This window comes from Euleptes europaea, chromosome 9 (genome assembly GCF_029931775.1).
Source record: "Euleptes europaea isolate rEulEur1 chromosome 9, rEulEur1.hap1, whole genome shotgun sequence".
NCBI classification, from domain to species: Eukaryota; Metazoa; Chordata; class Lepidosauria; order Squamata; family Sphaerodactylidae; genus Euleptes; species Euleptes europaea.
This window is the reverse complement of record NC_079320.1, coordinates 64964137-64990417: the sequence shown is the minus strand read 5'-3', so window position 1 is coordinate 64990417 and position 26281 is coordinate 64964137. Positions and strand designations below refer to the sequence as shown.

General features: G+C 43.6%; 1 protein-coding gene across 2 annotated transcripts in view; it reads right to left on the bottom strand.

The window, feature by feature from the left end:
• Positions 1-26281, bottom strand: part of SGCZ (sarcoglycan zeta) — a 296102-nt gene that overhangs the window by 53744 nt on the left and 216077 nt on the right. For both annotated transcript variants that reach the window (XM_056855370.1, XM_056855371.1), the window contains exon 4: positions 6686-6808. In XM_056855370.1, coding sequence (XP_056711348.1) covers positions 6686-6808 — 123 coding nt within the window. The remainder of the gene's footprint in view (positions 1-6685; positions 6809-26281) is intronic.

Sequence of the window (26281 nt, the reverse complement as noted above, 5' to 3'; positions counted from 1 at the left end):
GCTAAATTAAAAAACTAAACCTACAGTTGAGTAATTGGCACTGGAAGGGAAATATTATTCAGGCTGTGAGGAAAGGGCAGACTTGTTTATTTGAGGTTATCTTTGTGGTAGTTTGTTACTACAATAAGGAATGAATAAAATGCTGAAGGTGTCGTTTCCTTCTAATAGTGAGTAGCACATTTTATTTATTAGGTTTTAAATTATCTTCCATATGAAAATGGCAGTGGTTTTTGCTAATATCTTAGTGCATTCAAGTTTAAAAGGCAGCTTTAAAAACCCTTTTAATTAAGATGTAAATAATGGTAGCTCCTGGCTTTAGACTGGGAACCGTTATTTACTCAAAACTCTGTTTTAAAAGCTAGCAAGTTGGAAGTGAGCGGGCTATGTTGGCTGCCTGGTACAGCCTGGCCAAATTACAGGGCAAAACAAAGATGCTGCCAGCTCCTTCTCTGAAAATCTGCCCTGCCCATGCCGCCCTTCCTAATGTGGTAGTGTGGGACTAATTGGCTACATTTAGGGTTGCCAGGTCCCTCTTCGCCACCGTAGGAAGGTTTTTGGGACAGAGCCTGAGGATGGGGTTTGGGAGGGGAGGGACTTCAATTCCATAGAGTCCAATTGCCAGAGTGGCCATTTTCTCCAGGGGAACTGATCTCCATCGGCTGGAGGTCAGTTGTAATAGCAGGAGATCTCCAGCTAATACCTGGAGGTTGGCAACCCTAGCTACATTTGGGGACCAAACAGGATTCTTTGGGCCTAAGGGCGAGGATTTCTTTGACTAGGTCACACTGTGTGTATTGGGTCATTTGTTAAATATGCCTGGCCTCAGTGAGATTGGCTAGGCTGTAACCAAGGTATGGCAGCTGGTCACTATCCAGCATTTTTTCCCTTCTCTTCTACGCTATATGCAGAATTGAAAGCATCTTTGCTGACTCCCCATTTACTGTCCATCTCCCAATCATTTCAAAGAGTACTATCTGCTTCATCTTCTGTCAGATCATGACATAGGTGTCTCCCTGACGGTTGTCAAATACGTATCTGTGGCGCTTAGACTTCATGATAGTTATCTAAACCCAGGCCGATGATTACTCTGGAACTTTAGCCATCTATTTCACTTAAGAAGGGTTCATAATTATAGCTTTGCAGTTAAAACGCTAGTACAAGTGGGGGGGGCGTGAAACTCGTGGGAGGGAGAAATCCCATCTCTCCCCCCCATCTCCGCTGCTGCCAATTCCGGGCCAATAAGTGAAGCCGAGTATCCCTCGGGGAACTGAGAACAGAGTGGAAGATTTTACTATTGGGTATGATTTGGATATGTTTACTGTTTGGGGCTGAAGAAAAGATTTAAAACGACCGTCCCCCACCTTTTCCCCAAAAGTGTGCTTTTGGGATAGTACCTACTATTGGACTTTTTGAAGAAAATACAACATTTACTTGAAAGAACATGGCAATTGGTGCACTGAGACTGCACCCTATTTAGATTGTACATACTGTATATAACTTTGTTCTTATACGTATCTTTCACTCTTGTATTGTTGATGTCATATGTATAAGCACCAATAAGAATTTTTTGCTACTTTTGTACTGGAGACTCCGTTGCAGATTTACTACCTGGAGGTTGGCAACCCTAGTTAAGATTGAGAAGGAAGGGTTGGTTGGCTAAAAGTTAAAAAAAAGTAGTCTAAGGGATCTTCTGAAGAAAGGCACACTCCTTCTATCTGGGATGGTCGTCTCTTCCACCGAGTGTGCAGCTTCGGGAGGGACGCACATGGAGAAGTGAGGGAGGTAGGGGACATCCGCCTAGCCAGCCAGATCAGCTGAATCAACCCTGGCGATCAATGGAGTGACAGATGTCGCATCCAGATCGCCCTCACATCTAAGGGCTCTTCTTCCTGCTCCCCCCAGTACATCAGTAATCCTACCTGCTAGGTGGATGAAATGCCTTTCTTTTCATGAGCACATTATACAGTGCTGATGTATGACTAGTATAGGTAAGAGGGTACCTCTGTGCGATATTCAGAGACTGCAACAGGGCAAAGGCTAGAAAGTGGCTTTGTTTTTTTTTCTCATGCAGGGCCCAAGTTACCGAAGGATTTATCGGTAACAAAAGCAACCAGGATACTCCAGAGGGCCCAAGACAGAACTAGAGTATGGTGTGATCTCCCCCATGTTCAGTAGCGCACAGCTCTACCCTGGACTGTCTGCAGCTTTCTAGTGGCCACGAAGGGCAGACTCATGTCATCTAGCCTCGAGGTTATGAAGGAATGAATGATGGCTGTAGGGTACAACAAGAACACTGCCACAAGGCATTTCGATTCCCCAAGCTAGAAATATAGAGATAACTTTCACCTTGTAGTCTGCCTTTTAATTCTGACCCCCCCACACCTGGATGCTGTTGCTTTTAAATTTTTCAGCAAACACATGCAAGTCCCCGTGGCTTATGCCAGTCAGTATACATTAAGTCCAATGACATAAGAGAACTGATAAAACCTGACGTGGCATTGGGGTGCCAAATGTCAAAGACGAGAGGGGGTGGATTTTTGTGTTTCATTTAAAGGCTTCCCCCATTATACTTTTACTAAGCACCTAGAATCATAGAGTTGGAAGGGACCACCAGGGTCATCTAGTCCAACCCCCTGCACAATGCAGGAAACTCACAACTACCTCCCCCCCACACCCCCAGTGACCTCTACTCCATGGCCAGAAGATGGCCAAGATGCCCTCCCTCTCATGATCTGCCTAAGGTTATAGAATCAGCATTGCTGACAAATGGCCATCTAGCCTCTACTTAAAAACCTCCAGGAAAGGAGAGCTCACCACCTCCCGAGGAAGACTATTCCACTGAGGAACCGCTCTGTTAGAAAGTTCTTCCTAATGTTTAGACGGAAACTCTTTTGATTTAATTTCAACCCATTGGTTCTGGTCTGACCTTCTGGGGCAACAGAAAACAACTCGGCACCATCCTCTATGACAGCCCGTCAAGTACTTGAAGATGGTTATCATATCACCACTCAGTCTTCTCCTCTCCAGGCTAAACATACCCAGCTCCTTCTGGATGTCAGGGAAGAAGAGAGAAGAGCTTAGACCAGGGATGGCTAACTGATGGATCATGGGTTGGATCTGGCACCTGATGACCCCGTGATATTTTAATCAAGGGGAGTTAAAAACACTGGTTTTTACTAACGGTGACATCTCTTGTTACTTTGAATGGTTTATTTGGTGGAATTTCTAATAAGTGCATTGAAAGCTAATGCCAATTGTTTGCTTAAGACTGAACCTCTGAATATTTAGCAGTCTAACCAAGAGTTTGTCTGCCGGCAGGATACCTACTTGATTCTTTAAGCTTTTGTTTTGACTCTATTCTTGTATTTTTCAAGTTCTTTTCCTCCCCCCCCCACCTCTAATGCAAATATCCTAAAAAAGTCTGCCTCAACATTTCCTTTAGATCAAAGAACCAGATATTTCAGTTTCCTTTGACTTTTGGATTCTGGCAGACAGACAGAATTAGCACTAGTTCACTGGTCACACAATGACCCCTGATTTGTCTGCTAAGAAAAAAAACAAAAAACAAATGTTGGATTCTAAAGGTATAATATCCAGAAAATTAGAATAGCAGTATTTATCAATTGCACCTGGAGAAAATGGAGTGTGTATTTAGGAAACAAAAAATGATTAATGATCCCTCAAAACAACTGAGGTAGGAAAACTAAAATGCAAGAAAGGATAACGCTTTTGTTCACTGTCTTAGACAGATCAGATATAGCAAACAGTAAGGGTGCTCTAATTAAATCTTTAGTAATAAAGCTTCTTTCCTGTTTAAGAAATCCTACCCACTCACTCAGACCACTCATACACACTAAGGATATGCACTAGGGTTGCCATCCCCCAGGTAATGGCTGGTAGGGTTGCCAACCTCCAGAATGTTAAAATCCCTCATTCTTCACCTGTATGATGAAGAGCTTCTCCCAGCCCACCACAGTTTTCATGCTTTCATTCCTCCTCTACAACAAGTCATCACTAGCATGCTGAAATGTACAAGGAGCCATGGTTAGTTTTCATCTCTACACTGAAGGGATTTCTAGGGAGCCAGCGTGGTGCAGTGGTTAAGAGCAGTGGTTTGGAGCGGTGGACTCTGATCTGGAGACCTGCAAGCTACATTGCAGCTTGTGGCAGAGAGAAGGGCAATTTCCCCTTCCCGTGGTCAGTCACCCCTCCACATTGCTCCTCATGCTGTTTCTGGGGCTCTACTGTTGAACAGGAGCATAACTTCAGGAAGCACATCTCTCTGCTCTGTCCTTGCTTAACCTGCAGTTTTAAAGAAAACCCAAATATTACAAAAAATGTCAGACGCCTTTGGTACTCTCTCTTCATAAGGAAACAGGCCTTGCAACAGCAGCTCCCTAAGCATATTGCCACTTTAAAAACTGGAGGCCAGGAAAACTTTTCTCAACAATCTTCCCCATTACTTCCTAACATCTAAGATTTAGAGCTGTTCTATTAATTACGCTGATTGGGGTAGTAGGATGATGGGCTGTACCACTTCATATTGCAGCTGGAATATCAGAGTCCTGAATGTTCCTCGTGACATAAAGGCCCCTGCATGCAGAAAGCTAGCCCATCAGGGAAATATGTATGTCACAGTGCTAGTTTACCGGTGGAGCAATCCTAAGCACAATTATAGCCTTCTGAGTCCATTGCAGTCAGTGGTTCAAATTTGCTTAAGATTGCACTGTTTGCAATTTTTTTAACCTAGAAAGTGCAGACAATATTAGCCCCCAGACCTGCAATCGGATGTGGGGCAGTTCAGAACTCCACCGCCTCATTCTGCATAATGTGTCCAGCGTCTCTTTGAGAATTACAGAACAACCTATTCAGCTTTTCTAGTTCATATAATGTAGATGACATTAAAATCTGCCAGTGACCTGAAGCCCTATCGCCTGCACAGATACACTTTATAGCATTTGCAGTAACTGGCTGCCAATATTATTGGATTGGGGTGGGGCTGTGGCTCAGGGGTAGACATCTGCTTGGCATGCAGAAGGTCCCAGGTTCAATCCCCCGGCATCTCCAGTTAAAGGAACCAGGCAAGAAGGTGATGTGAAAGACCTCAGCCTGAGACCCTGGAGAGCCGCTGCCGGTCAGAGTAGACAATACTGACTTTGATGGATCAGGGGTCTGATTCCATATAAGGCAGCTTCATGTGTTCACAAGATTCTATGATTCTTGCTTGACTATCCCTGACCATGGAAGGGATTGGGGAAGGGCAGTAGCTCAGTGGTAGAGCATCTGCTTGGCATGCAGAAGGTCCCAGGTTCAATCCCCCAGCATCTCTAGTTAAAGGGAGTAGGCAAGTAAAAAGGTAAAGGTACCCTGTGCAAGGACCGGGTCATTCCTGACCCATGGGGCGACGTCACATCCCGACGTTTTCTAGGCAGACTTTGTTTTGCGGGGTGGTTTGCCAGTGCCTTCCCCAGTCATCTTCCCTTTACCCCCAGCGAGCTGGGTACTCATTTTACCGACCTCGGAAGGATGGAAGGCTGAGTCAACCTTGAGCCGGCTACCTGAAACCAACTTCCGCTGGGATCGAACTCAGGTCGTGAGCAGAGCTTCGACTGCAGTACTGCAGCTTTACCACTCTGCGCCACGGGGCTCCTTAGTGGGCAAGTAGGTGATGTGAATAGACCTCTGCCTGAGACCCTGGAGAGCCGTTGCTGGTCTGAGTAGACAATATTGACTTTGATGGACCCAGGGTCTGATTCAGTATGAGGCAGTTTCATGTGTTCATGGTGATCAGCACTCTCTTGCCTTTGGCACCTTGCAACATAACTTGTGAATTAAGTATGAGCTAAATCAATATTAACTATTAACCGTTGCTATCAAATTGATTGATCTACCAACACATCTGAAATGATCTTTGTAAGCGTTAAGGTTTCCTGAGTAAACAAAGCCCTCCATTGGCGATATATACACGCACATACACACGACAGAGTCATTTCTCACTAGTCCAATCCACAGAGTAGACATTTGTCAAGAAATAGATTTTGACTTCACCTGCTCAAGGTGAACCTTATTTAAGCACTCTTGATGGAGTATTTTAAGTACGTCCCCTTAAGTCACAGCAAAATTAGATGTGACATTTTGAGCACAGGGAAGTGTCGGCGTACTACATAACGGCGGCTTTTATGATCATGAGGGGGCATTGCCTAAGTAAATCTTTCAAAATGGCAAAAGAACAATAAATCAGTGCTGGATTGGGGATGACATATGAAAAGGAGCTGCTCTTGAAAAGTTGAATTCCGCAGCAGAGGGTACTAAAAGTTTTACACCGCAACAAGCCTGGACCACATGTTTTTTTAAAAAAGTCTTCTCAGCCTATGAAAATGTCCTTAATTCACATGGCACGGAACATCTATTTGTGGCTCTTGCGAATGCATTAGAAAGTAACGTTTCCAGCGCAATCCTGAGCAGAGTTACAGCTCTGTAATTGTAGCTCTGTACTATAGTCGATGGGCTTAGCAAGGAGTGACTCTGCTTAGCGCCATACCGATTGTGATGGAGAATCCAAGGTTTTTGCTCATTAAAGAACAGTATGGTGGAGTCATATAAACCTTAGACGTGCCATCACTGATACAGCAGCCGTGAATTTTTGTGAAAGGTCGTTGTTGGGACGCCCATTCTTATTACCTACCCGTTACTTTCAGTCTGTCGGCTCCAATGACGATCTCTTCTTCATCGGCAGAGAACAGCACCCTCCCGTCTTCGCTTGAGCTCACTTCAAATCTTTTACATTGGGCTTCTACAGCATCAGCTCCTACAAGAGAACAAGCAGAGGCTTAGGCTAGGGCCCCAAGAGCTCTGAGCACTTTCATACCTGCATGGGGCCGTGCCCAGTTTTCGCCGTAGATCCTACCTGCACTGAAGGACTCTGGAGAGAGCAAGAAGGAGCTGTGGTATTTTATGTACTGCAGTGGTTCCCAAAGTGGGCAGTACCACCCACTGGGGGGCAGTGGGATTACCTAGGGGGGCACTAAGAGGCAAGGGGGCAGCAGGGGGTGCTAGAGGTGGGCCCCTTCAACTGTGTTGTTGGATCGTGTAGGGGGCGGTGGAACCAAAGGGGAAGTGGGCCGAAAAGGTTGGGAACAACTGATGTACTGCAAAATTTGACACGGTGTGCCACCTCTCTAAAGACCTGCTCAAGCAGGCTCACAAACTAAAAGAACGCAGCCAAACCCAACAGTATAAAAATGAGCCACTCAAAGCAAGCCAGGGGCATTAACAGCCAGAATGGTGTTGTGGTTAGAGTGTTGGACTAGGATCTAGAAGACCCAAGTTTGAATCCTTTCCTTTTATTTCAGGCTCATCTGACCAAAGATCTTGAGCGCAACATGCATAGGATAAAATAATTTTTAACATTATGAATGATTAAAATGTACAACAAAAGTGACTTTAAATTATTAAAATACTTGAAACACTTTAAAATTAAAATCACAATAACCAAAAATTGAGTTACTTTACAAGCGTAACAGTAACTACAATAATAATAATATGACTAGCTAACAATAGTTTAACCTTGTCGTGCCTTTAAGGAAACTAGTATTAGCAGATATTTCGTGATACACTTGGTTGTTTTTGGGTCAGCATCACCCAACAGAAATGGGACCACCCAAGAGTCAACAGGGAGATGATATCTTGATAAAATGGGTACAATCCAGGTGGCCCTGGGTGGAGCCCATAGATCACAAAAGAACAGAAGTTGATCTATTGTCTCAATTGCTCCTGATGCACAGACATGTGTGTGTGTAAAGTGCCGTCAAGTCGCAGACGACTTATGGCAACCCCTTATGGGGTTTTCATGGCAAGAGACTAACAGAAGTGCCTTCCTCTGCACAGCAACCCTGGTATTCCTTGGTGGTCTCCCATACAAATACTAACCAGGGCTGACCCTGCTTAGCTTCTGAGATCTGACGAGATCAGGCTGTACCATGCTGCCTTCCCTCCCGCACAGACACATAGCCTATCTGAAAATGGGATTTTATCAAACCAACAGCTCAGTTCAGCTGTTGGAAGGACATTCAGTCTGGCGAGCATAAAAACTCGCCTATGGTTGGGAGTTGTGAGGAATTTTAAATATGGAGGGTGGTAGGTTGAGAAATTCCTAGAGCAGTTGTGGAGCACACTCGCCTTGCCCTACTCAATGTACTCACTCCGTCAAGGTCTGCCACCCTTATGCTAAGTAACTTCATTGTTTCCTGAGTACCCATGTTACTAAGGTTTGCAAGAGAAAGGCCTAGAGTTTCAATCCTACTATCCACACATTTCATCCATTCACTTCTAAAGTTGTCTTTTTTTTAAAAAAAATGTAGAAACCCACCCTGGGTATTTGGCGCTGCAAAAAGAGCCTTCATTCTCAGTTTAAAAGTGGCAGTCCAAGCCCTGAAAAGTTTGAATCCTCATTCTGCCATGGAAGTTTGCTGGGTGATCTTCAGCCGGTCAGCCTAACATACCTCATAGGGTGGTGGTTATAACAATAAAAAAGGGAGAATGATGCTGTGAGCCTTCTGTGGCCCCCATTGGGGAGAAAACTGGAGGATAAATGCATACCTAAATAAATCAAACAGCATAAAGCAAACACTAAAATGATATTAATAAGAAAGAGTCCTCAAGACAGAAGCAGGCCATAAAAACAACTTAAAAAGATGAAACCACTCAATCAAGTGCCTACGTAAAAAGCAGTGTTTGCGGCTGGCCCCTGAAGGAAGGTAAAGGCTGTGCTAGGCAGGTCTCAAGAGGGAGGGTATTGCAGAGAGATGGGGAACAGCCATGAATGAGTTTGCTTGTATGAATCTGCTTTGCTAATGGTGACCCTTTTGAAAAAAAAATATTTTATTTATTGACACAGACTTTACATACATACAGCAATTTCCCCCTCTTCTAAAGAGTGCCTGTACCTTTCATAGTATGTAACACAGTCCAAATAATTCCTGATACAACCCTGATTACAAAACTATACTGAAAGTTCGCTACAGTCCTGCTAACCCTATATAACTGTTTCTATTTTCTAATTTTGAACTTCATTTTCCCCCTCCTAATACTGATTGATTAATAATCTATTTAAAAAGCTATTCATTAATGAAGTTATTATATTTACCTCTCTACTTTAGCAACATCTTATTCAGCTCTTATAAAGTGCTTATATAATTTCTGTATAGCAGTAGATTCTCCAAAATTACAATTTTGCATACTCAAAATAGCATTTCCATTTTTTTTTTGTAACTCTAATGGTGACCCTTTTGTATAGCACAAGGAGTCTTCTGCAGAGGTTCTTTTGCTGGAGGAAGACCCTCGCACCAGTGGAAGGCTCCTTGCACCAAAGGAAAGCACCCTGTTAGCAGAAATGCCCACAGGATCCATCTCAATGTACTGAAGCCCTATGCATGTTCCTTTGAATCCCCTTACCAGTGGATTGGTGCAAATTAAATACTTGACGCTTTTATTCTTGAAGGCCATTAAAGACGAATTCTTCAAGTAATTAATTTTTCCTTGCAAGAGAGACCTATTGACATAGCTGGAGCTGTACAAAACTAAGTGGTTCATGATTGCAATTTAACTGCCTTCAACACTTGTTGACTTGTATGCAGTGATTCTAATCAAGAGCTGTTTGCGTCAGATCAATATAAAAGTTGCATTTCGGGTCTATTTTCCCTTAAAAAAATGAAGAGGCAATGCTTTCATGCCAGAGAAGTCTCAAAAACAATATGAAATGTGTATTTGTATGTAAGAGATAAGTCAAGTCAAGTTTTATTTTGATACAATATCAGCTCTGAGTAAAAATCAAAGTTAGGTTAAAATAATAAAAGTTGATGATTCTGGGAAGGATGATTTGAAGAAGAGGAGGAAAGATCTTCTATGGGGAAAGGTTTTCAATTAGCTGTTTATGAATCCCACTAGACCAGAGGCAAAATTGGGCTACTTGAATGGTTATCTCCCGAGAGGAGTCTGCTAAGAGAAGGGAAACTTTAGCTTCTTCCGATCTCCCAGGAAAGGATGACAATATGGGGAGAATGCACTGCTATCTTATGTCATTGTAGAAGGGACATTGCAGCAGAACATGTTCTATTGTTTCCACTTTCTCTGTTTTGCACATGCATTGTCGTTGGTGAAAGGGAGTACGGAGATACCTCCCTTCCAGGAGAGCTGAAGGTAAGGCATTGAAACGCGCAAGAGTAAAGGCCCTTCGATATTTGTATACTTCCAGGAATCCTAGGTAGTCTGCAGGGTGGAAAGGTTTGATGTATTGCAAGATGGTTGAATATTTACGAGTCTGAGCCCTATCTGATTGAAGGGCATGGTCCAAGAGTCTCTGTTTGATTGTTTCCTTGGCTTTTTGGTGTCCCAATGGCAATATGGCTTGAGAAGAGAGGCCGTGTTTCTGGAGCATCTTCTCTATTGCACTTTGCCAAGTTGAGCAGTGATTATCAGCTAGAATCAGAGGGGTTAGATCAATAGGGTTGAATATGAGTTTTAGCCAATAGTTAAGTGCTCGGATCCACATATTGGACTATGTAAGAGATAACTGGTATGGCAGTGTGGTAAAACAGTTAGAGCACTGGACTAGGGCTGGGGAAGCCTAAGTTCAAATTTTCGCCTAGCCATTAAGCTTACTGGTGACTGTAAGCCAATCAGTTTCTTTCAACCTAACCTACCTCGCAGGGTTGTTGTGAAGGCAAAAAATGGAGAAGGGGACAACATAGATAAAAATGCAAAAGATAGATAACAGTTAAAGGAAATGACTGATGGTATGCATGTCAGTTACAGCTTTTGGTTTTAGTTTAATGCACGTAAGATAGGATCCAGCCGACTGGACTTTTTTTTTTATGGCTGCCTTAATTGGAGAGCAAAGTCATGGCTCCCTGTTACGTATAAATCGTTTGCAAATCCAGGCTTGCTGCTATGTGATGTGAGGAATGCTCTTTCCCTAACCTCCTAAATGGGAACTTCCCTTTGTTTGCACCACTTTTCATGCAGTTAAACACGATTCCAGGCATGAATCTTCTTCAGAATGCTGGCACTCAGAATGAATGAGCCATAACTATTTCATCCTTGGTCATCCAGAAACTCCTTGTTATCCAAATTCACTGTTTGGATCCTTGTGCAGTAATATATCAATGTCCCAAGTAAATATCAGACCCATTTATCTAACCGCACATTCTGGGTATGGCCCATCTCTTCTTCCATTGTTTAATGTATTAGCATAAATCACAAAAGCACGATACGAAAATCATACATTTTCTACCACAGAAATGTATATATGGATTTTGTAAAATATTCACTGCATAATACTGAAATGTAATTCAAGACTGAACAAGAATTGTCCTGTTAAAAAATACTGCTGTATCTTAGAGACCATTTCGCTAGAAAGCATTCTATATCTTAGAGATGCATCACCAGTTAAGATCTGCTGAAACTCCCCTCCAAAACTTTAATACGGCGGTTCTCAACCTGTGGGTCGCGACCCCTTTAGGGGTCAAACCCCTTTCACAGGGGTCGCCTAAGACCATCGGAAAACTCCCTCAGACCCCGCGCAAGGCTCTTCCCCCTCCCACTCCCCCTTCTCAGGCACCCCAGATGAGGAAAGGGAGGAAGCCGCCTCAGTCAGCAACTCGCTCTCTCACTCTTTCCCTCCCCCCCGCCCAACCAGGCCCGAAACCCACCTCGCCATTGGCCACGCCGCGTCACGTGAGGCCAACGTTCCTTTCCCCCCCCCTTCCCTCCCTCATCTCCTCCTGCGCAGTTGGCGGAGCCGCGGTGGCTTCTTCCTCACGCAGCGTGGGGGACGGGAGGCTGCTCTGCGCTGGGGATGCCGGGGATGAGGTTCAAAGCCCCCGTCCCCTTCCCTGCACTCCCCGCCGCCCAGCTGGGAGTCCAGGGAAGTTGTTTTTTCTAAACCAGGGATGGGGAACCTCTAGGGGTGGGGAACCATAAACGGCCCACGGGGTCATTTTATCCAGCCCGCGGCCCGCCTGCCGAGGGCCCCTTTCCAGCCCTCCCCCCTGCTCAATCCCCCTGGCCTGTGCGCTGGCTGCACCGCCGCCGGAGGGCCCCTTTCCAGCCCTCCCCCGGCTCGATTCCCCAGCCCGCTTGCTGGACGCGCCGCCGGCGGAAGGCCCCTTTCCAGCCCTCCCCCCTGCTCGATCCCCCGGCCTGCGCGATGGACACGCCGCGGCCAAACGCCGCTGGGGTGCCCAAAACTTGCACCACCATCTCCCCCCACACCAGCGTGCAGGCTGGCTGCACTGCCGGCTCTGTGGGTCCCACTTTCCAGCCCTCCCCTGCCTCGATTTCCCGGCCTGCGTGCCAGACGCGCCGCCGCAGGGCCTGTTTCCAGCCCTCCTCCCTATATGATCCCTGGGCCTGCGGCCTGGACGTGCCGCGGCCAAATGCTCCTGGGGCGCCCAAAACATGCGCCGCCATCTCCCCCCCCCACTGGCGTGCACGCTCGCCATGCTGCCGGCGGAAGGCCCCTTTCCAGCCCTCCCCCCTGCTCGATCCCCCGGCCTGCGCGCTGGACGCGCCACGGCCGAACGCCGCTGGGGCGCCCAAAACTTGCACCGCCATCTCCCCCTGCACCGGCGTGCACGCTGGCTGCACTGCCGGCTTCGTGGGTCCCTCTGTGGCCCTCCCCTTGCTCTCCTTCAAAGCTAAAGCAGAAGCAGGTGGGGCGCTCTGTATTGCTCCCTCCTGCTCGACCCGACCCAGCCGAGCCCAAACTGGAGGCTTGAACTGGCGGCTCAGAGGTAAAGTATCTGCTTGGCAGGGGCTGTGGCTCAGAGGTAGAGAGTCTACTTGGCAGGGGCTGTGGCTCAGAGGTACAGCATCTCCTTGGCAGGGGCTGTAGCTCAGTGGCAGAGCATTGGCTTGGCATGCAGAAGGTTCCAGGTGCAGGATGGACTACCAAACGTGCAGCATCTCTGTGTACTCTGTGCCCCTCCCCAATCTAGTCCCTTGCAAATTCAATCCAGGGCATTGCCGGGTCAGGCAAGAAATGAACAGAGGTGGGTTGCCATTGCCTTTCTCTGGCAATGACTGGCCAGCCCCTCCCCGCTGGATCTCCCAGCTGGCGCTCTTCAGTAGAGCGTCTTGGCAGGGGCTGTGGATCAGGGGGAGAGCATCTGCTTGGGAGGTGCTGTGGATCAGGGGGAGAGCATCTGCTTGGCAGGGGCTGTGGATCAGGGGGAGAGCCTCTGCTTGGAAGGGGCTGTGGATCAGAGGGAGAGCATCTTCTTGGGAGGGGCTGCGGATCAGATAGAGAGCATCTGCTTGGCAGGGGCTGTGGATCAGATAGAGAGCATCTGCTTGGCAGGGGCTGTGGATCAGGGGGAGAGCATGTGCTTGGCAGGGGCTGTGGATCAGGGGGAGAGCATCTGCTTGGCAGGGACTGTGGATCAGGGGGAGAGCCTCTGCTTGGAAGGGGCTGTGGATCAGAGGGAGAGCATCTGCTTGGGAGGGGCTGTGGATCAGGGGTAGAGCATCTTCTTGGGAGGGGCTGTGGATCAGGTAGAGAGCATCTGCTTAGCAGGGGCTGTGGATCATGGGGAGAGCATCTGCTTGGGAGGTGCTGTGGATCAGGGGGAGAGCATCTGCTTGGCAGGGGCTGTGGATCAGGGGGAGAGCCTCTTCTTGGCAGGGGCTGTGGATCAGGGGGAGAGCATCTGCTTGGCAGGGGCTGTGGATCGGGGAAGAGCATCTGCTTGGGAGGGGCTGTGGATCAGGGGGAGAGCATCTGTTTGGCATGCAGAAGGTCCCAGGTGCAGGATGGGCTACCAAACATGCAGCATCTCTCTCTGTGTACTCTGTGCCCCTCCCCATTCTGTACCCTTCTAAGTTCAATCCACGGCATTGCTGGCTCGGGCAAGAAATGAACAGAGGTGGGTTGCCATTGCCTTTCTCTGCATAACGACTCTGGTATTCCTTGGGGGTCTCATATCCAAGTACTAACCAGGGCCGACCTTGCTTAGCTTTTGAGATCTGATGAGATCAGGCTGGGCTGGGCCATCCAAGTCAAGATCCAGGCAGTATATAAAATTTCTCAATAAATAAAGTATACTTCATATTTTCTCTGGGCCAAAATGGGTAGGCCACCAATAGGTTAAGATACTAGACATCTGCAGGACACACTTACTAACACTTTCCAATGAGTAAGCCCACTGACTGGACTTGAGTAGGATTTAGAGTAGACCTGCATAAGATGCACAGATATCTAATAATGATTTTGTTTGTTGTTTGTTTGTTTGTTTGTTTATTGTATGGCCCCTGAATGATGTTAAAGCTGTCCAAATGGCCCTTGGCAAAAAAAAGGTTTCCCACCCCTGTTCTAAATTGCCGTGTTGGCACTTTGCAATAAATAAGTGGGTTTGGGGTTGCAGTTTGGGCACTCGGTCTCTAAAAGGTTCGCCATCACTGGTATATGGGCTTTCGTGAGTCACAGCTCACCTTCTTCACGGCTCACTCCTTCCAAGGGCAGGGAGATTTTGATTGTGAACGAATTGGGGTTGGGTGTTTCTTTCCTACTGGTGTATTTTGTTTTTATTTACTGTATTGGCTTCTCCAATGATCCCAGGCGGAGCATATGGTTCCCCTGAATTGCTGAATGTTCATGAGCACAATTAGCTGCCTTACGCAAACCTAACATAACATCTAAAATGTCTCCTTATGTGATGAAAATACATCCTGCATATCAGATATTTACATTACGATTCATAACAGTAGCAAAATTACAGGTATGAAGGAGCAACGAAAATAATTTTATGGTTGGGGGTCACCACAACATGAGGAACTGTATTAAAGGGTCGCGGCATTAGGAAGGTTGAGAACCACTGCTTTAATAAGTGATTTTAAAAATCATTCTACGTGTATTTCAATTTTTGCATCCACAAGAACAACAGATACAATTTTGGCATGCTGCCAAGCCAAGTTAATCTGACGTATATGAAGACAAGCTCTAAAAACAGATTTCTGGAGAAAAATAAGTAATTTGATAGAGCTTTACACATTTTATGTCATCTGACTAAAAGTTCACTCATTTCATTTATTACGGTCATTTGACCAGCATTATAAAAATACAGCGAGTCAGAGTTCTTAAATTGTCAGGCTCCTGGGTACTGACATTCCAAACAGCAGAAAGATTTAAGCAAGGCGATGCACAAGCTTTGGACAGATGGACAACTAACTAAGAATGCAGTCCTAAGTAGAGTTACACCCTTCAATGTAAACCCTTCAAAAGGTGAAACTTGGTTTAAGATTGCACTGTAATTTGTTTGATACATTGACCATCTATGCACAACTCAGATTGCTCTCCATCTCAGATTACTTTAACCAGTTCTTTTATTTATGACCTCTTATAATTCTTTTTAAAATGAAACTTCAAATTGAGTTACTCACGATAAGGCATCAAATAACATAGTGTTCTCCTATCTTCCTGTGGTGTGTCACTATGAATGTCAAAATTGGACCTATACAAATGGCATCCCTGTGGTTGCTGGGACGCAGAAACCTTCAATATATGCAGGGAGAGGGTGATTCCTCCCCTCCCCAAGTCCAATGTACATTTTTAAAAAGCCAAATATGGAGAGATTGTTGGGTTGTGCATGCGCAATTGGAGAATTCTGAATATACACAATGGCAGCTGAAAGATATGCTCAGGCTGAAGAAAGATAACATGGCCAATAGGGGAAGGGAACCACACTGAGTGGAATGTGAGTAAAGCACTCTGCTTATTGCCATATATATGAAATAAGAAAGGCAGTGTGTGGGGGGTGGGGTGAGAAGGAGGAGGAACTCCACATTCTTAAGAACATGCACAGGGTTATATAAATTATGTTTACAGTATTGCAAAAACAAAACAGGGAAATAGCAGGACATGCACAGAAAGCAAAACAATTTCCAAGAAATTTGAGCAACGTTCTATAGAACCAAGTGAATCCATAAAACAAGGAAAAAAGAGAATCCCTCATGTTCACTTTGCTAAAAAATAAATAAGACTGTTACAATGCAACTTTTAAGCAAACCAGGAAGCAAGACAGGGCTGTGAAATGTCTCAAAAAGCTACAGCCAAATAAATGTTGATTTAACAATGCTGCTAAGTGCAATTTTTTTTTTAAAGAACAGTTCTCTAGAGAAGAATGAGCATCTATTCAGTGGGAAGCCAAATTACTTCAATCAAATTTCTCACATAACATGGGAATAAATGTTAAAAGTATGCCATGGTCTAAAACCTAGTACAACATAGTGACCAGTGTGTAGGGTTACAATCCCCAAAAATCCAGTTTCATATCTCCATAAAGTTCATTTTGTGACCTTGTGCTAGTCACTTGCTTTCAGCCTAACCTACCTTTGATCCACATAAACAAGCAGAACAAATTCGATGCAATGAGAAATTCTAGAGTTTAGAGGGAGAAGGGGAGGTGGAAAAATAATTTTTAGACATGATGGAAGAGGGAAATAAAGTTGAGGATGCTTGCATCCCATCACAAGTGATATTTAATATCCAATTTTGATCTGCGTTCCTTCAAATATTCAAAAACCTAGCAGAAGCAACAGAAGAAATGAAAAGTAATATGAGGATGCCTACTGTAAATGATGACATCTGAATGACTCCTAGGCATGCAATTATTAAGATTTCCAGAGTTTTTAATCTGAAGTTAGAAACAGTCTGAAGATAACACTTTTTTGAAGAAAGCGTTACTAGAAAAATCTTAACTGTAAACAGAAAACAGGTAGAAGACAGACAAGAGTCACTGGAAAAGACAGTCATGCTAGGAAAAGTTGAGAGCAGCAGGAAAAGAGGAAGACCCAACAAGAGATGGACGGACTCAATAAAGGAAGCCACAGCCTTCAGTTTGCAAGATCTGAGCAAGGCTATCAAAGATAGGACATTTTGGAGGACTTTCATTCATAGGGTCGCCATGAGTCGGAAGCGACTTGACGGCACTTAACACACACAGAAGACAGAAACATCAGGGCCTGGGGTTGCCAGGTCCCTCTTCGCCACCAGTGGCCTAATCTTGAGGCAATGAGTACATTTTATTGGGGTCTGAGGGGGCACTGGCCCAAGATGCAAGGTTATTACTCTGAATTGATGGACTTCTGTTCTTTCAGAACGAAACTCAACATTTTTCTTGTAAAACTCATTAAATGGAATTGCATGCTGTAAGTTTGTCTTGGGCCTATACAAAGTATGCCTGTTCTCTGAACATTATACACAAACTGCCTTTCCCCCGACATCACTCTTGTTCATATACTGACACTGAAAGAGGGATGGGTATAATGATAAGGCTAGGCTTGCCAGCATGGTGTAGTGGTTAGAGTGTTGTACTAGGTTCATGGAAGCCCAGGTGCGAATCCCTACTCTGACATAGAAGCATGCTGGGTGACCAAGGGCTAGTCACATGCTCTCAGCCTAATTTACCTCATAGTGTTATTATGAGGATAAAATGGTGGGTAGGAGATGCTTTGGGTTCCCATTCAGGAATGTAGCAGAAACTGGGGTTTGTGGGGGAGAGAGAGACCCGAGATTGTTGTCAAGAAAAACAGTTTTATTCGCAGCTGTGGCTCAGCTGCTTTAGCAAGCAAAAATCACTGAGCCCTGATAGTACTGGGGAAGAGACACTTATCCCAAATCCATGCTCTGATGGGGCACGTCAACATACCGTGCTTATCTGGTTGTTTTACATAGTCTGGAGCCTAAGAGCTCAGCGGTTCCATCCAGTTCCCGTTATCGTTCAGCATGACTTTCCATGACTTTTCCCCTACTACCTTAACACACACATAGCTAGCTTGTATTGAAGCAGACATTTTCCCCCTCCTGCCTCAGGAAAAAAGGTGAGGTATAACCAAAGTTAAGTCAATAAATAAATAAAAAAGCTGAGATTGCCACTGAAGGCATTCTGGATGTTTCAGTCAAAATATTAATTTGGGGGAGGGTAAAGATAGAAAAAATCAAGGATAAACTCAACCCTCATATGGCTTGTCATCAGGAGAATTCTCACCTTTTTTTATTTGATTTAGATTCTTTCCTCAAGTGCTCTATACACCCTTGGGGCGGGGGACAAGCTAATTACAAGGGAACTTTGGACACCACTAAAGGTCCATGATGTTCCCTTTCAGTTGGATGGATTAAGTAGATTTAACAAAACTACCTAGTCATGATGCATACCTATTCTCTCCAGGATCAGAGGAGCATGCCTACTATATTAGCTGCTTTGAAACATAGGCAGGACAATGCTCCTGCAGTCGTCTTGTTTGGGGGCTTCCTAGAGGCACCTGGTTTGGCCACTGTGTGAACGGACTGCTGGACTTGATGGGCCTGGGTCTGATCCAGCACTGCTTTTCTTATGTTCTTATGGACCTTGGACACAGGGATTGGGAGCAATGCAAAAGCATTTTCATTCCCCCAAATTAAAGTTCATATGTCGATCTTCACTGTAAAGATAGTCAGGCAGTTTTCCTAAACCTGGTTTGGGAATATTAAACATAATCATTACATTTTATTCTTAGAATTTTCCAGTTGAACATTCATTGATCTATCAAGATAATAGTTGGAGGGTCTCACACTTTTGGTATAACCGTTAGTTCTCACACTAATTATTTTGCAAGTGTTTTACAATGTTACATAGATACCTTTTGAATTGATTTCCTAGATTTCTGTTCATTAAGACTTGCTGATTGCAAACATGGTTGAAAACAAAGGCATTTAGAGTAATTTACTTTATAACCCAATAGAATATGTTGCTCTCTGCCTTAGGTCCATAACCTTCCCCATTTTAAAGTGGAAATCCATGACTGATGATAGGCTATTATCTGCATACAAAATCAGTTCTTCAGATCAGACTTAAACTCTTTGCAGTATTATTCATTCGTATTGATATTTCCAAGGGCTAATGAGAAGAGGGGAAGCAATGCATTCTCAGCTGATATACGTACATGAACAGTGCAAATGTCCTAAGTACCTGCTGATAGTATTTCAATAAAAAGATATTGTTCTTCTAATATTCATTCATTTTCCCCCTGTTACAGCCACAAAACTCTTTTTTTTTGGTCATCAAGTGACCTTATAAGGCTTTCAAGGCAAGAGACATTCAGAGGTAGTTTGCCTTTGCTGCCTCTGCATAGCAACCCTTGCATTCCTTAATGGTTTCCCATCTAAATACTGGCCAGGGCTGACACTGCTTAGCTTCTGAGATTTGACGAGAACAGGTTAGCCTGGGCTTTCCAGGTAAGGGCACATAACATTTAGGTCATTTATGCATGGGAGTTTTACTTGAGGTTTGTTGCTGGCTGGATCCACACTTTCCTGTTGGGAATCTATGCACCAGCAGTCTCCAAGCTCAAATCAAGTCCTCACCCCTTTAAATGCTGCTTTTAAATTGGCTTACTTGTAGTGCTTATTGTGAGAGAAAATCCCCCCCAAACCCAATTGCCACATTAAAAAGCATTTTAAGAACAACAACAAAACAACAACAACAAAGCAATCTGAAAGGGGGAGGGAGAAATCCAAGCTTTGTTTTTAAAAAGCCTTTCTTGAGCCCAGAAAGCGCTCCCAGGAAGCAGGAAGTATTTGAATCCCCACCTCTGGATATGCTGCTTTGTAATTGGCTGTGAGCAAAACTAAGTTTGGGTGCTCTGCACTTTGCCTTCTGCACGGGGATTTTAGCCGGGCTTTGCTCAGGGGAGAGGGAAGAGTCGGGTTAACAGAGGAATAGGAAGACCCGGACATTGCGAGGGCTGGCAGCGAGGTCATCTCTAATGGACAGGAAACTCATGCATAAATCTAAGGAACAACCGAGACAGACCAGGGGCAAACGTTAATGAAAGTACCCATGCACAAACAACCTTTGTGAACCCTAATAACAGAGACAAACAGGTACTCAATAAGGTGCCGGAGGCTCTAGTAGTGAGACCAAGTGGCTTTCTCCATACTGAAGTAATACCTTCTCAAAGCAGTGCTCAAAGAACTCATAAAAGAACTCATAAACAACAGGCCATTTACAAATTTGTGCATCCCTACTTATCCATCTAAGGTATAAGACTGGGACACATAACAGAGCTTTTGGTATGATGGTGCGAAGATTATGTTTGGTCTTTCTTTAATGTGATACTCAATTATATCACATTAGGTATTTACTCATTTAAGTTACAGAATTTTACTGAATACATCAGTGGGTTTTCCCAGAGATTCCTGAATTAAAGAAAAGTGCATCCAAATATCTCTTTAAAGATCCCCCAGTGTCTGCACTCGGAGGACACAGGGGTACTTTAAAACAGCCATGGGGGATATTTTTTCCGTGATGGTAGAAGCACATTTCCATGGAACTTAAAAAAAAAATTCTTCCTTCATGCCTGCTGTCTCTGCAGATAGTGGAAAATAAATGGGTTTATAAAAAAGTGTGAAAGCCACCATGAACAGCTCATGGGAAGTCCAATAGACGGCTTTAATTTAATGAGGAGTGTGGGGCAGAGATTTGATCACAAAATCCACTGTAATAGGATCATGCAACCATCCTTGCATAGGAAGTGATGCCATACCAAGATAGGATTAAGATCCATTTAGCAGGACACACACTGGATTTGGTTTATTATACTGCTGGGGAGGTTGATCTGGAAGGGTGTGTGGGGTTAAATTTTATTCCCTTATAATGGACAGATCATTATCTGACAGAGTTCAGACTTACTGGTTCCTCTTTCCTCTGCAGGGATGCTGGACTCATTAAGATGGTCCTAATCCCTTATGAATCTGCCTGACTGTTATGGTCATCTTCAGAGGCCCTGGTGTGGGTGCCCCTGCCTTCTGAGATTATATGGGTGGCAACCTGGGTGAAGACCTTCTCAGTCACGGGGCCAAAGCTCTAAATTTTCTCCCCAGGGAAATTCATCTGTCCCCTTCTGTTGTTGTCTTTGCCAGTGTGTGAAGACTGTTTTCTTTTGTTGGCATTCCCTCAATGAGCCCTCCTTTCCAACCAACGTTTTATGTTTTGTATGGATTGTGACTGTTTCATATGCATCTTATATGTTTTGTATGTATAATTTCTTAAGTATGAAGCCATCTATTTGACACTTAAGCCCAAGTTAACTCATTAACTTTTAGGGCTGGGTTGCCGTTGATTACAAATGTCATCTCACAAGACCATTTTTGTTCATAAACTATTATAACTATTTAGGTAGCTAAGAAATTGTACAAAAATAATCCACTTGTTCTTACACTGTGCATAGGACTATGATTTCCCATGGCTGTCTGAAGCCCAAATTGCTTTCACGCTTATGCAAACATCAACAACAGTAATAGTTTTCAATGCCAGCACCCTACAACAGCATTTGACTGATTTGTTTGGGTGCAAAAAGTGCTAAGAAGTTCATAGGAAGAGCTCATCATTTGAACAAAATTAATCTGGCATGCAGATGCTGTCCAAGTATCTGCCAGTGCACAACCTAAGAGCATTTTAAATGTGAAGCCCACAGCAACAGGCACCTTTATGTATAAGTTTTTTTCCCCATTTGGAAAAAACCTAAACTGGACATCTATCACTGATGCTTTGATAACAGGTGAATCAGAAACTAGCAAAGTATAGGAATATTTGGTACCGCAGATTCTGGGTTAGCAGTCAGAACTCAGAAATGGCCCTACAACTCCATAACAAGCATCTATCACAGCTCTCCACTTGCAATAAGACCTCTTCCAAGATGATTCTCTTTTAATCACTAGAGCAGAGATTCCCAAAAAATGGTTCCCACTAGAGCAGAGGTTCATGGAGCACTTTTCAGGAGAGAAATTCGTCACAGAGCATTAATTTTCACCTAGCACCTATATACTTAATTGAATTACAGTAGTATTTTTCTTTCCAATCTCTTAATGGAGCACTAGGAGATGTTTCGCGGAGCACCAAGTGCTCCATGGAGCACAGTCTGGGAACCTCTGCACTAGAGGAAGGGAATACAAATGCATTGATGTCATCTAAAGAAGACTATTAACCTATCACAAGACTATTAACCTATAAAGGTAAAAAAGTTGCCTCATACAATGAATCTACAACTTCTACAGATCTTCAAATGGGGGCATTAGAATTAAGTTCTTTTAGAGACATCCTAAGCAGAGTCACATAGTTACTGTGGGCCAGATGTGAAACAAATGAAACATACTATGAATGTTGTAGTTTCTTTCTTGACCATAGTTTGTTTACGTTTGTATGAAATACAGAATCATTCCCATGAGAAAAGAAGAAAGCCTTTCAAAACTGCTTTGGAGAGATGAAAAATCAGCGAAACAAAATATGTTTTAATAAAAAGCTAACCCTTGACAGGCTGTAAACTCAGTCTTTAAAATTATAAAGCCAAATCTCTCTCCTAGGATGCAGGACTGAGGTTAGTATTGATGAAGCTTCAGGTATGATTGGCCACCAGAGGGCTTTGCAATATTTCAGTAAATTCAACAGTAATATGAAACAATCTAAGATAATTCATAGATTGATTGTGAGCGTGTGAAACTTTAAATTATTTGCTTGGCACATAGAAAACATCAAACATTAAAGAAGGGAAGAAAGCTTGAACCCAGAAGGATATTGTTTGCAAAAACAATCCCAGAATTTATCATAACAAAATATTATGTTTGATACAACACTATATATCTAAAATCTACACATATATTTATACAAATATACATACATTGTGTGTTTATGGGTAATTCCCATATTCTTTCAAACTCAAATCAAGTAACAAATAAAATCTACTCATATTCAGATTCAGACACCTTTATTGGCTTAATAAAATAGCAACAAGGGAGCATAAAATCTACTCATTCAGGTCTACTCAATGGGGCTTAATCCCAGGAAAATGTTCTGAAGATTACACTGAACATCACCTTAAAGGGAGGATCCAAATTGCAGCATCAGTCTAAGATGACAATATCACAGCACTTTGAAAGGAGAAATTGAAATATTGTATCAAATATTAGGCATTTTAGAATTATAGTAGATGGAGTAATTGTAACAACAAATCATTGCATTATAATCACTTATTTCCAGATAGATCGATAGATCGATAGATGTGTGTGTAAAGTGCCGTCAAGTTGCAGCCGACTTACGGCGACCCCTTTTGGGTTGTTCATGGCAAGCGACTAACAGAGGTGGTTTGCCAGTGCCTTCCTCTGCACAGCAACCCTGGTATTCCTTGGTCGTCTCCCATCCAAATACTAACCAGGGCTGACCCTGATTGTGTATGTTAAGTGCCGTCAAGTCGCTTCCGACTCATGGCGACCCTATGAATGAAAGTCCTCCAAAATGTCCTATCTTTGACAGCCTTGATCAGATCTTGCAAACTGAAGGCTGTGGCTTAGCTTCTATCTGACAAGATCAGGCTAGTATGGGCCATCCAGGTCAGGGCATATATATATATATATATATATATATATATATACACACACACACACACACACACACACACACACACACACACACACAGAGAGAGAGAGAGAGAGAGAGAGAGAGAGAGAGAGAGAGAGAGAAGAATTAGGGCCCTGGCTTCAGGTGTAAATAGAGCCTTAAAATATTCAAGTAAAATTAGCCCCCCAATGGCTGAACAAATTTACAGGTACCCAAAGCCTGAGAATGCTGTTGAGATTTTATAGCATTATGACTAGGAGTGTGCAAAAAAAAAAAAAAAAAAAAAACATATTCCAGAACAACTCTGATTCAGCATTATTGAAGCCAAAAATTTTAACGATTCTTGAAAGTTCCCGAATTCCCATACTGGTATGTTGTTGTTGTTTTGGGAGGGGGGAATAAAAAAAAAATCAACTCCATTACAGCCTATGGGAAATCTTTTTGGGGCTTTGGAGGGGGCTGTTTTTTAAGGTAGAGCCCCCACATTTGCAGCATAGCTGCTGGCCACGCTCCTTAGAAGAATCCCCTAGTTTGGTAAAGATTGGCTTAGGGGTTCCAATTGTATAGACCCCCCAAAAGGGTGCCCCATCCATCCTTCATTGGAAACAATTATACTTAGGTTTTCTGCTAGCAATAACTGAAGATATGGGTCATTTATGCATGGTCACTGTAACCTCCTTTATTCCCCGTTTTAGCCAGGATCTAACTTTTCAGTATGCATGATATCCCATTCCTTGGTAGCGCGACGCTGTTTCGACGCAAAACTAACCCAGGTCTTCCTGTTCCTCTGTTAATCCGACTTTTCCCTCTCTCCTGAACTCAGCCCAGCTCAAAGCAGCATGCAGATGACTAAACAGGGGGAAACACAGAAGACTGTCCTCTCTCACAGCCAATCATGAAGCAGTGCGTAAACAGGCGGGGATTCAAGTGCTTCCTACTTCCTGCTACATTGGAGCTCTTTCTGAGCAAAAGAAAGGCTTTTTTAAAATGAGGCTTGGATTTCTCTCCCCCCACTTCTTTCAGATTGCTCCGTTTTTTGTTCTTAAAATGCGTTTTTATGCAGCAGTTGGGTTTGGGGGGAAGGGAATCTTCTCTGCGAGGTAAGCCAATTACAGAGCAGCATTTAAAGGGGTGGGACTTGATTTGAGCTTGGGAGACTACTTTCCTGTATTCATGGCTTGATTAGCACACAGTTTCATTCCTGATCATTCACGGCAATGCATACTGTTTCCCCCAGTCCAGGTTACTTTAATGTGCAATGAACCCAGGTCCAACCAGGGAGATCCAACCCATGCATAAAAGACCATGGTTAATTAAAATATAAAACCCTGCAGACAGAAAAAGGAGCCCCGTACCAAAATTTTTGGACTGGCTCATAACGTGTCAAGGCCTCTCTGAGATCACTGATAACATATATGTTCATTGATAAAACACTGCAAAAAAAAGCTATTCTGATACGAACAAGATACTTTGGGGGGTTTTATCTGGAAAGGAACTGTGATACAACTGTATACATAATCACATCACAATAATTTTCAGCATTTATCAATACACATTCAAGCTTCTCGCCAAAGCATTTATTTATCATAAAAGAATAGACAGTAGCCCTGTTTGCACGGTACAGTGAACACATGTACATCCTGCATGTATGTGCAATACATTTGTTTGTAAGAAAGAGACAACATGCATTTACTTGACAAATGAAACCGAGAACCAGTATTTGGATAAATGTGGGGTTGAAATCAAACTTTCAGCTGTACCTGTGTGGAATGCAACATGCAAATTACTCAGTGCCTTCGTAAAGAGAAATCAAGTGTAGACTGTACACAGATTGTATGTGCCTTTACTGTAACACGTGAACAGGGCTTCAGCGTGCATACAAACAGTTACAGTGAACACACATACAATCTATACAGTATATACTTGATTTTTCTTCATATGTGCATTGAGTAATTCTCACATTACATCAAGGCACACAGAGCTGGACGAGTAATTTAAACCACACATTTATCCAGGTACTGGTCCCCAGTTTTCATTTGTAAAGTGAATGCACATTAGCTCTTTTTTACAAACAGGTGTGCACACAAATATGCAGGTTGTACATGCAAACAGGGCTTACATACTCCATGTTCCAACTGATATGCAAGACTGGATATGAACGGTGACAATAATTGTTTGACAATAATGCTAGCAAGTAACATGGTTTGCGCCTCAGTTTAATCCATTCTCTTTCAGTTTTGCTTCATTTTTCCTCCTCGCATAACTTTTGTTTAATTTCTATTAGTTGGTTAACGTTAGTTAATCGTTTAAAAGAAGTTGAAGGTTGCATGGTACAAGCAGAGCTTTTAGTGGCATCACATACTCATTTCTTTTTGCCTTAATACAATTTCTAGTTAAGCAGGTTTGCAGGATTCAAGTAAAAACTTGCAAAACATAATAATAATAATAAAAATAGGAAGAAGAGTTGTTTTTTATATGCTGACTTTCTCTACCACTTCAGGAAGAATCAAACCTTCTCTTGCCCTCCCCACAACAGACACCTGTGAAGTAGGTGGGGCTGAGAGAGTGTAACTAGCCCAAGGTCATCCAGCTGGCTTCATGTGGAGGAGTGGGGAAACAAATCCAGTTCACCAGATTAGCCTCCACCGCTCATGCAGAGGAGTGGGGAATCAAACCCGGTTCTCCAGATCAGAGTCCACTGTTCCAAACCACTGCTCTTAACCACTACACTACGCTGGCTACTAGCAGAGTAAAACAAATGGGCACACCATCAAGAGCAATGCCTTTGTCCCGCCAGTTTCAACTGTGAACAAACTATTATTTGTCTTCACCAACAGGTTATTAAAAACTTTTTAAAA